Raw genomic sequence first — 11,314 nt, forward strand, 5'->3', positions numbered from 1 at the left:
GTACGTATCGGTTAACTACCACTTTTGCTTAAAGGCAGCTAATAAGGAATTTTTGGTCTTGCCATTTGCGCGCTGATCGCTGATCGCTTTTCGTGGAAGTATAATCCTGGGTATATTTTGCTGGTATCCTAGAGGATCACAACTAACCTATCTGAAGATGTTCTAAGTTGCCTAATGCATCAAAATTAGGGACGGGCGAATATTCGGGCGTTTCGATTATTCGAACGAATATTACAGTATTCGAATTCGCTTCGATAAGAATTTAGATTATTCGAAATTCGAAGTATTCGAAATGAACGAATATATGTATTAGTGATGCAGAACTATCGATGGCACTATCGATACTATCGATAGCTGAGTCGCTATCGAACTATCGATAGTTAAAAATACTATCGATAGCGTATCGATAGTCAAAAATTCGATGGTACTATCGATAGTATAAAATCAACAGCACGAACTCATTGCAGAATAAACTTGGTTCCCCACGTGCGTTGTACATGGTGGAGCCGGAGGAGCAGGCTGAAGGGCAAGAAAGTTGACATGCTTGTGTTCTTCACCATAGTGATTTGCTGACACATAATCATAGAGTCAAACTATTCAGCTCTAGCGGAAAGGAATGCGTTACATGTGGTGGAACTGCGCGTCTTCAAATTTATATTGCATTTGATGATTTCAAAATCTAAAAAAATATCAAGAACTGAGTGTGTTATTTGTAAGGTGTAACTGGTTGTTTTTGGATGTGAATTTACTGATGGACATATTCCGCCATTTTCACTGCGGAAATAACTTATTTCTTTCGCCAAAAGTTGCTCATAAATTAAGCGAAGCTGATAGGCTGTCGCAAATATTTTGGCAATGTGGCCGGCCAGCAATAGCATCGTTATTCCCTCCACTATCAATAGCATTGTCACGTGGTTGTGACGGTAAAGAGTGCTGCAGCAAGACTGGGAAATACGGAGCCCAGAAAATCAAAACTCAAAATACAAGTGATACACGCTGCGCACTGATGGCGGCGAGAACAGTCGTCGGCCGTCGAGTAATCTGATCATCGGTGGAACGCGTCGTCTTTTATACATCAGTCATCGAACCTTCCAGCGTTATCGATGGTGCTCGCGTAAGCTCTCGAATAAACTTGACTATTCGCGTCCGGCGCGTTATCTTAACAGAATATTCTCAAACAATCGTGAAGCTTCTCAAACATTACGGCGCAGTCAAACGGTGCTAAGAGTCTTTGTGGGGGAAACCCGAATACATGAAAACAAAGAAATAAACACACGTGGCAGTAATATCGCTAGTAGTATTAACGATGGTACTACCGATTGCACTATCGATAGTTTCTCGATAGCAGTACTATCGATAGTTTCTTTGCACTATCGATAGTTTCATGAAAACTATCGACACTATCGATAGTCAATTTACCGATAGTTCTGCATCACTAATATGTATACATTTGACCGCACATAACTACCTGTAAAGGTGGTTTCACTGCAGCGTCTAGTTGCTGTGCCGTGAAACAACCCATCCAGGGGAAATCTGCACTGCCGCGAAGCCACACTTCAAGGTTAAAGGTACATATTTTTTTAAGTTTAAAAGCGCGGAAATGCTCTAAGCAGGGGCGTAGCCCGGGGGGGAGTCAAACACTCCCGGAATTTTTCTATTTTGCCTGCATATGTATACACGCACACATACAAATGCACGCACGAACATACATAAAGTATGATTGAACCCCCCCCCCCCCCGAAAACAATTTCTAGCTACGCCCCTGGCGCTAAGTATAGTAATTTTTAAATGGTAACGTATTGCACCACTTATAACTTGCACCCTACTGCTATCCAAATCTTGATACTATTCAAGGCTCCTTCCACTTCATTTCAAACCAAAAAAGTGACATTCACTCAAAGCTAGTTACAATCCTAAAAAATATTGTGCAAGGGTCATGACAAAAATGCTCATTTTTCTTAATAATATACGGTAAATATTATTCAAACTATTCGATTCGAAATTATTCGACCAAATCACTATTCGCTTCGGATTCGCATCGAACCTCAAATTCACTATTCGCCCATCCCTAATTACAAAATTCTTTGTTCAGCTGCTAGCTTGTGCTTTAAGATTCAACCATTTAATTCAGTGACACCACCTACCTGTTTTCTCTTTATCTATTGTTTTTCTAACCTCCGTGGTACCTCTGTCATTGGTTTTTGTTGTTTTAGAGCGCAGCTCTTAGGCACCCATTCCTGCGTTGAGCAGCGTTGCCGTCGGTGGCGTAACCAATGGACATGAAAAAAAAAAAAAGAGAAAGAAATACCCAGGATCGAATGGGATTTGAACACGGGCCCTCGGCGTGGCAGCGGAGTATTCTACCATAAAGCCACACTGCTGCTAGAAACTTATTTGCAAAAAGACCCTATACAGGCGTCATGTCAGGCAAGGAATCGCAATAACCTATGTAATATAGCGTGGCAGAAGAGTAAAATAACAACCAGTCAACACACAATGCTAATTACACAACAAGTGTGTGGTTTAATGCTCCCCACCCACTGTAAAGTGCTCAGCCATGATTCTTCATCGTCATCAGCCACATGCAGCATCAACAAAACGCACATAATACCTCACAGATATGTAGCGGTTACCTCGCTTATCTGCAAAAAGATGAATAATGGCGTAGCGGGTGCTGTCCTACTTCAAAAAATTATGATTTATGGCGCAATCAAGACCTTGCATGTGTACCTGTATTACTTGCTCCAAGAGAATTTAGAACAGGCTCTAGAAGGCCACTCTTCCAGCTTTCGATGAGACAGTACTGTGCGTTCCGTGCAAGCCTGGCGTTTTAGAGCGAAGCTCCTAGGCGCCTGCTCCTGCGTTGAGCAGCGTCGCCGTTGGCGTCAGTGTAACCGATAGAGTGAACGAGGACGAAAGAGAGCAAATTTGTAGCACTCGAGCGCTGGCAGTTTCTGCGGCAATACGTAAAGAATGTTACATTGCCATGACAGTGGAAAGCCAAAACTTCAAACAGAATTGGTGATGCCCCAACACGGAGCTGCGCTCAGAATTCGCAATAGGCAGTATCGTAACCGCTGGTGAATGTTTTCTAATGGTATCTCTTTTCGTCATCTGCAGTGCCATGTGGCTTTTCATGGCTGCTGGTTGCTATGAAAAGCATGTACATCCCTTTCGTTGAAAGAGTTCAGTTCAGCTGTCTGCTGAACTCAGTGGCTGGTGCCAGATGACAAGGGTCTACATAGCAGCCAACACATGCCTTGAGAGGCTGGCGTGCATATTTCCACTCACATGGACAAAGTGAGCTGGGTTGCTTTCCAAAGTTCTACGGTAGGCAAAAGAATAAGTTCTGTTTGCATGCATCTATCTCCAAAATTCTTTTTGCATTCATCTCAGGACGATATGAGGGATGCATTGCAACGTGAAATTGGGGTGCAGGGCCCCCTTAGGATTGTGTAGTGGGTGCTTCGCTACTTAGTAAAATGGGATGATTTACTGCGTAACGGGTACCCTACAATTGTACTTGCCGTAGGCGCCCCAAGAGAGTTTACAACGGGCTCTACAAAGGCCGCTGTGCCAACTGTCGCTGTGACTGATGCTTAGTGCTGTTATCACACAGTAATCCTGCCAAATTCTGGAAAACAGTTTCACCCTCTGACGCCCTCAAAAAAGTCACGCGATATCTCTCCTTCTGACGGCCCTGTAAATGCCATTCTGCATGAAGAATTTCAAGCTGCTTTCTATTATTAATTTACATCTGTGTTTACAAAGCAAAACTACTTGAATATGCCTTCTCCTTTGGAAGTTAGCTATGAGTACATGAGCCTTATAAATACCACATCTGAGGAAACCAAGTCATTAATCAACAAATTAAAAATATCCACTTCATCTGGAGCAGAAGGGCATAAATCCAAAAATTCTTTGACAGTAAATCATCAAGTGTAACACTCACATTTTCCAGCAGCCCTTAACTACAGGTAAAATTCAACTACAGGTAAAATGACTGGAAAGTTGGTAAAGTAATTCCTGCTCATAAATCTGGAAAGAAAAACTAGGTTTGCAACTATAGTAGGATACAACTTAAGAAGACAGGAGAGGCCCCACCCAGACGACCGAAGCGCGGCAGCCGATCACCTCCGCGACTAACGCAATAGTCCCGCTCATGCACGCGCCGATGTTCTGCGAAGGCGGAGCCACCGGCCATCCCGCTCACGACGTCAGTCCCGAGTGTGCGCCTATTGGTGCAGGCTTGTGTTCATCCGCCTTTGAGGAGGAAATGCCGCTGCCTTTTAAAGTTGTATTCGAATATATCACCGAATATCACTAACAAGCTTTCTTGATAAATTGCTTGAACACATCATCGTTTCAAAAGTAGTCAGCCATTTGGAATCTAATAATTTGTTCTGTGAAAACCAGCATGAGTTTAGAAAACACATGCACTACCAATAGAATTTATTAATGACCTATTCCATAAAGCTGCAGATAATTTTCAGACCGACTGCATATTCATACACTTTTCAGAAGCATTCGACCGTGTCACCTTATATACAAGCTTTCACCACTTAACATATATTTTCAAAACTTGCCGTCATTTCGGAAACCAATTCACAGTCAACACTTCATCTCCCACTACTGACGTTTCGTATCTCAGAGTCCTCTCTTATATTTCGCATTAATGAATCACTTCCCATCCCAAATAACATTGAAAATCAGATTGTTTAGAGATGACTATGTCTTTAGTACAAAACTGTGAAGACAAAACTGTGCATAGGCAAAAATCAGATGTATGCATTAAGGGATAAGGAAGGCAAGGTCACAAACAATATGGATAGAATAGTTGAGGTAGCGGAAGAGTTCTACAGAGATCTGTACAGCAGCCGAGCCATTCAGGATGATAACGTAAGAAGGAGTAATAGCGCAGAGGAATCTGACATCCCACCAGTATTGACAGGAGAAGTAAAGAAAGCCCTAAAGGGAATGCAAAGAGGCAAAGCAGCTGGTGAGGATCAGGTAACATCAGACCTGTTGAAAGACGGTGGAGAGATTATGTTAGAGAAACTGGCCACCCTGTATACGAAGTGCCTCTCGACGGGGAGGATACCAGAATCTTGGAAGAATGCCAACATCATCTTGATCCATAAGAAAGGGGACGTCAAAGACCTGAAAAATTACAGGCCCATAAGCTTACTGTCGGTTGTCTACAAGCTATTTACAAAAGTAATTGCTAACAGAATTAATACGACATTGGAGTTCAATCAACCAAGGGACCAGGCAGGATTTCGTACAGGATTCTCAACAATAGACCATATTCATACTATCAATCAGGTGATAGAGAAATGCGCGGAATACAACCAACCCCTATACATAGCCTTCATAGATTACGAGAAGGCATTTGATTCGGTGGAGACATCAGCAGTCATGCAGGCACTGCGGAATCAAGGCATCGACGAAGCCTATATAAACATAATGGAAGAAATCTACAGCGGATCCACAGCCACTATAGTCCTCCATAAAGAAAGCGACAGAATCCCAATAAAGAAGGGCGTACGGCAGGGAGACACAATCTCTCCAATGTTATTCACCGCGTGTTTACAGGAGGTTTTCAGGGCCCTAGATTGGGAAGAGCTAGGGATAAGAGTTAATGGAGAGTATCTCAGTAACCTACGATTCGCTGATGACATTGCATTGATGAGTAACGCGGGAGACGAATTGCAGCTCATGATTACTGAACTGGATACGGAAAGTAGAAGAGTAGGTCTGAAAATTAATATGCATAAAACTAAAGTAATGTGGAACAATCTTGGCAGAGAACAGCGCTTTGCGATTGGTGGCGAGACACTGGAAGTTGTAAAGGAGTACGTCTACTTAGGACAGGTAGTAACCGCGGAGCCGAACCATGAGAGTGAAATAACTAGAAGAATAAGGATGGGTTGGGGCTCATTCGGCAAGCATTATCAAATCATGAATGGTAATCTACCACTATCCCTCAAGAGGAAGGTATATAACAGCTGCATCTTACCGGTACTTACCTACGGAGCAGAAACCTGGAGACTTACAAAGAGGGTTCAACTTAAATTGAGGACGACGCAGCGAGCGATGGAAAGGAAAATGATAGGTGTAACCTTAAGAGACAGGAAGAGAGCAGAGTGGGTCAGGGAACAAACGGGGGTTAATGACATCATAGTTGAAATCAAGAAGAAGAAATGGATATGGGCCGGGCACGTAGCACGTCGGCAGGATAACCGGTGGTCATTAAGGGTAACTGACTGGATTCCAAGAGATAGCAAACGCGTGAGGGGGAGACAGAAAATTAGGTGGGTAGATGAGATTAAGAAGTTTGCAGGTATTACGTGGCAGCAGAAAGCACAGGACCGGGTTGATTGGCGGAACATGGGAGAGGCCTTTGCCCTGCAGTGGGCGTAGGCAGGCTGATGATGATGATGATGATGATGTCTTTAGTACAGAAAAATTCCCTCGGGCAGCGACGGCAGTGCACTTCAGCACAATCTCGACCGTATCCAAACTGGTGCGAGCTATGGTAAATGAGTTCAAACACTAACAAATGCAAAAACCATGACATGACTTTTCGTCACAAGTTCCTGAATTCCATCTGCACATATTCCCTTAAAGGAGTACTGACATGAATTTTAAATATTTCTGGATTGTCGCTCTAAATAAGAACACTGGTGTCGAAAACCCTGAAGCGAGTATTGTGGTGCCTGGGAATGTATAGAGTATATTTTTAATACCACTTTCTTAAAAAAACACTTTCGGTTTCGATATCGAGGGGGCGGCTTCTCAGTGACGTGTCATTGCAGTGTGACGTCACGGGCAGACTGCAACTCGCGACGTACACACAGCAGATCCGTCACCTGCTCGTGGTGCACGTAAACAACGATGAGTGAATTATCGTACAGTGACCCCCGACAGCGATTTCTGCGATTTAGGCTGCATGCAGGACGCAGAGTTAGCAAACTCAGAGGAAGTGTTGACTCATCGGGATGATGTCCATTGCAGTGGGGTTGCCCTGCTAACAATGCTCAGTGACAAAAACTTTAAAATCAAAGTAAAATATTCTATACGTGTTGTGTGACTATGATGTGTGGAGAGTGAACACTGCATACCAACGAAACGAAAGATGTCTCTTTTACGATGTCTCAAAATCGTGTCAGTACTCCTTTAACGAAGACCAGCAATTGCTACAAATACCTTGGTATCACACCTAACCTATCGTGGTCCGCACACAGAGAACCACAAAAGCTTAGCAAAAAAACGCCAGGCCTGCGCTGAAACTGCAGCACAGTCACAGCGAAAGCTGGAAGAGCGGCGTTTTTAAAGCACCGTTGTAAGCTCTCTTGGGGCTACTAATACAAGTACACTAGCAAGGTACCATCTACGCCTTAAATCACAATTTCTGTGAAGTTCGGAAGCACCTACTAAGCCACTATCCGTCATTTTGCGGAGAAGCGAGGCACCAGCTACACGTCTGTAGGCATTATGTGCACTTTCTTGACGCGACGACTGATGACAATGAAGAATTATGGCTCAACCCTTTGTAATGGGTTGCAAGCTTTATACGGCCCACCAGTTATGTAACTTGCTTTGGGTGACGCCCGGTCGCTATGTCCCTCTCCCGCCATGCTGTATAACATACGTTGACGTGGGAGAGAGATGTGGGGGGGACGAAGAACTTCACTGAGACCCCGAAGAAATGGATCATGCGCTTATGGGCTTCCTTGCAACTAATACAAGTGCACTTGCGAGGAACCCACTATGCTATAAATCATTGTAATTTTTTAGAAGTAAGAAAGCAGGCATTATGCCATTTTTCATCATTCTACGGAGAGCCGTGGTACCTGCTAAACGCATGTAAGGCATTATGTGCACTTTGTTGATGCTGTGCCTCATGACGATGAAGAATTATGGCTGAGCCCTTTGTAATGGTTTCAAAGCATTCAACAACCTTCTCGTTGCGCAATTCACATTGTGTGACGCCTGATTACAGAATTCGCGTTGTGCGACGCTTGGTGTTTATTTTACTCTTCTACCACGCTATATTGCATATGTTAATGTGGTTCCTTCCCGACATGAAGCCTGCATAGGACCTTTCGCAAAACAGTTTCAAGCACCGGCATGGCTCAGAGGTTGAATACTGGGCTCCCACGCAGAGTGCCCAGGTTCGAACCTCGTTACATCCAGGAATTTTTTTCTTATTTCGTTTTTTTTTTTCTTATTTCGAGCGATAGTGGTTACGGACACCGACGGCGGACAACTACGGCGCCAAAAACGGCCGGTGAAATGATCTCATAACAGCTTTCGATGTAAAATAAGTGTGATCTTCACACAGCACACCAGCAACTACTTGCCTACCAAACTCTTATGTGCTCGAGTATGCACCTGCCATCCTCACCAGGATTATCTTAACAAATCCACTGAAACTGTCAAGATGCATGCTTCGTTGTTGACGACAGAAAAGCAATCACTTACATACCTCTAAGGTATATTGCTCTAATCAGCCTTCTACAAACAATAACATATACTGTCAAAGCACATTGCCTCTTGTAAAGCCGTTTCGATAATAGCACGTGCTTTCAACGTCCGTCTTGCACACATTTAACAATTCTGCTTTGCTCAATAGTGGGAATGGGCTCCCCAATTGTATTCTTAACTTATATGACCCAATAGTTTTTAAAGGCAAGTCAGCTTTTCCTAATAGACTTCTCGCATACGGAGTACTTGCACTGTTACTAGCTTTCAGTGTATAGGTGGCTTGCACTGACGTCACTGAAAGCGCCCCGTTGGAGCACCAGTATGTGGGGATGCGACGTTTCCGATGCTACATTAATGTTATCAAAACATCACATGCACGTTCTTTCATTATTCATGCACAGAGACGTTCCTGCCGCGTCGTTTTCACATAGACGCAACTTATTTGTCATCAACGCCGCCATCGTGGAGCCCCAGTTCCTTTCAGAAGCTGCGTCCATGACGTCACGTGGATTTACATTATATTTCCTGTGCATTTTTCTTTGGCATACATGTATGTTTTTGCACACGCATTTATGTCCTCGCGAGTTTCACTTGATTGTTCTTTCGCTATCTCATTCAAATTAGGACACATTTTGCCATATCTTAAATTAATGAATTTACCATGTCTTGTACCATTTACTTGCGCTGCTGTAACAATCTTGGTTACAGGCAGTGGAACCCATGATGTGCAAATGAATTAGAAAAACACCAGAAAAAGTGACTATGCCGAAGAATATGATAGTGGGTTTCTTCAGGCACCGAGGGAATAGTACGAAACTACAAGCGCACAAGGCCACCAGTTTTTGTCCTTTTTCTCATTAGAACAAAAAAATTACGTAACATCCAATCAGATCACTCATGCCATGCGGAAAGCGGCGCTACGAGCTGTAGCGATTCACAGCCTTATAATAAATGGCACACTTTATGTGCAGAACTCTACCGGCTCAATGCGTTTATACAACATTGTGAAAACCACATCAGGAGACCACATTTTGATACAAATGACATAACGCGAAACAAGGAAAGCGATCGACGAGGTTTCACGAACAAAATCAAATCGGCACGACACGACTGCAGCAGCCTGCAAGGTATGGAGAAAACTCTACAACAAGAGCCAAGCGCAAGAATGTAACTGCTTTCACTTGAGACACATATCGAGGCACAGTGAGGTAGGAATATTCGTGCGGTAAACGTAGCACCGCAGATGTGACCAGAGGCTTCACGCACTAGTCGTGCGTCCTGCCTGCAACTTGCACAGCGTGAGTTGTGGGGCGAGCAAACGCTATGAAGCGTAACGTGACACCTACTGGGCTTTGTAAGCCTAGAATAAGCGCTCACCAAACTTGTCCATAAGCGCCGACGCCGATGGGCGAAAGGTTGGTGTAGCGGACAGGGACCTCCCACACCGTCTTGTTCAGCTCGACCCGGTGGAATCCGCTTCTCATGATTCCTTTTTTGCGAGCCAATAAACACCACGCATGAGCTGCAGCAGCACTACGGGCACACAGCACCAACTGACATTAAACGATCACGACACGTTGCTCTGCGGCGATGCCGAAGGGCTCAACACAAATCGTTGCTCCACACCGCCGAAGTCGGACTGCACGCACTGCACGGAGTATGAAATACCAGTAAACACAACAACATCTAACTAGAGCCGCTAGAGCCACTAGAGCACGGAAACTCTACCGTACACTGTGTACCTTGCGAAAAATAAGCGTAGTGGCGGCGCAGTAAACTGAAATGAGGCGAAAGCAGATGGCGCCGCAAATATTCATCATCATCATCATCATTATTATAAAGCGTAGAGTTATAGACCTTTTCACAGAAAGCTCCCTGGGCGCCGCCATGGAGCGTACCGTAAAAAAAAAAGTCAAACCAAAACACTCTGTCGGAGTTTTAGAATAGCGTACGCAAAGCTCAGCGTTAGCGTGTGTCCCCACTGCGTATGCGCCGTATGCTATCCTCTTGCGGGCCCCCGTTAAGTGACGGAATAGCGGGTGACCGCAACGAACGCTATCTTTGCTCTATTTTTTTATAGGTTGTGGTAAATAGCAGCCCCCCCCCCCCCCCCCATTTCCCACCACTCCCACAAAAAAAAAGTCCACTGCCCAAGCAGTGACGTCAGCGTGTGCCAGCCTTTGTATGGAGCCTTTGTGCTCCCGTGCCACAGTCCAGATAGGAGGTGTTTCTTATCTCCTGTGAAAAGGCCTATAAAACCCCTATAAAACCCCTTGCATTACATGCTTCCTACGGAAGCAGAGTTGCGCGCATTGTTGCGCGTAGGCAAGGAGGTTTAAATAAGACATGCTGCAGTGAAGGCCGCCTTGTATACTTACCAATGGGCAGCAGTGAAGCCGCGCCACGCGCGCGGCCGCCATCTTGCCATAGGCAAAAAACGGGAGCCAAAGCGCGCCCGCCGCGCTGACCCACGGCCGGACTCGACTCTCAGCGGAGGCGAGAGTCGAGTCCGGCCGTGGCTGACCGCGTCTCTCAGCCGTGGTTTTTAACGGTTATGGCGAGCATTAAGGGAGAAGAAGCCAAATGGCAGATAAGAATGCAGTCAGTTTTATTGTTTCTTTCGGCGTTTTCCTTGCAAGCATGCACACCGCGCGATGAAGGGTGTATCACTGGTTTTTAAAAATAATCATCCTCGTAAGAGCACGCCTCACTTCTCGGCACTCATTTTTCTAATTATTTCATTCGTCATGTGACGGAGGCTGTGTTCCAATTCTGAACAGCATCGTAGACAGTCTACGCTGACAGCTTAGAAGACAGCATCGAG

General features: G+C 44.7%; 1 protein-coding gene across 1 annotated transcript in view; it reads right to left on the reverse strand.

The window, feature by feature from the left end:
- Positions 1–10,216, reverse strand: part of LOC119378333 (mitogen-activated protein kinase 14A) — a 51,077-nt gene extending 40,861 nt beyond the window's left edge. Inside the window, exon 1 of the mRNA XM_037647502.2 lies at positions 9,868–10,216. Within this exon, the coding sequence (XP_037503430.1) occupies positions 9,868–9,974 (107 nt within the window). The 5' untranslated portion in view covers positions 9,975–10,216. The remainder of the gene's footprint in view (positions 1–9,867) is intronic.
- Positions 10,217–11,314: the final 1,098 nt, after the last annotated feature.

Source organism: Rhipicephalus sanguineus, unplaced genomic scaffold (assembly GCF_013339695.2).
Source record: "Rhipicephalus sanguineus isolate Rsan-2018 unplaced genomic scaffold, BIME_Rsan_1.4 Seq783, whole genome shotgun sequence".
NCBI lineage: Eukaryota > Metazoa > Arthropoda > Arachnida > Ixodida > Ixodidae > Rhipicephalus > Rhipicephalus sanguineus.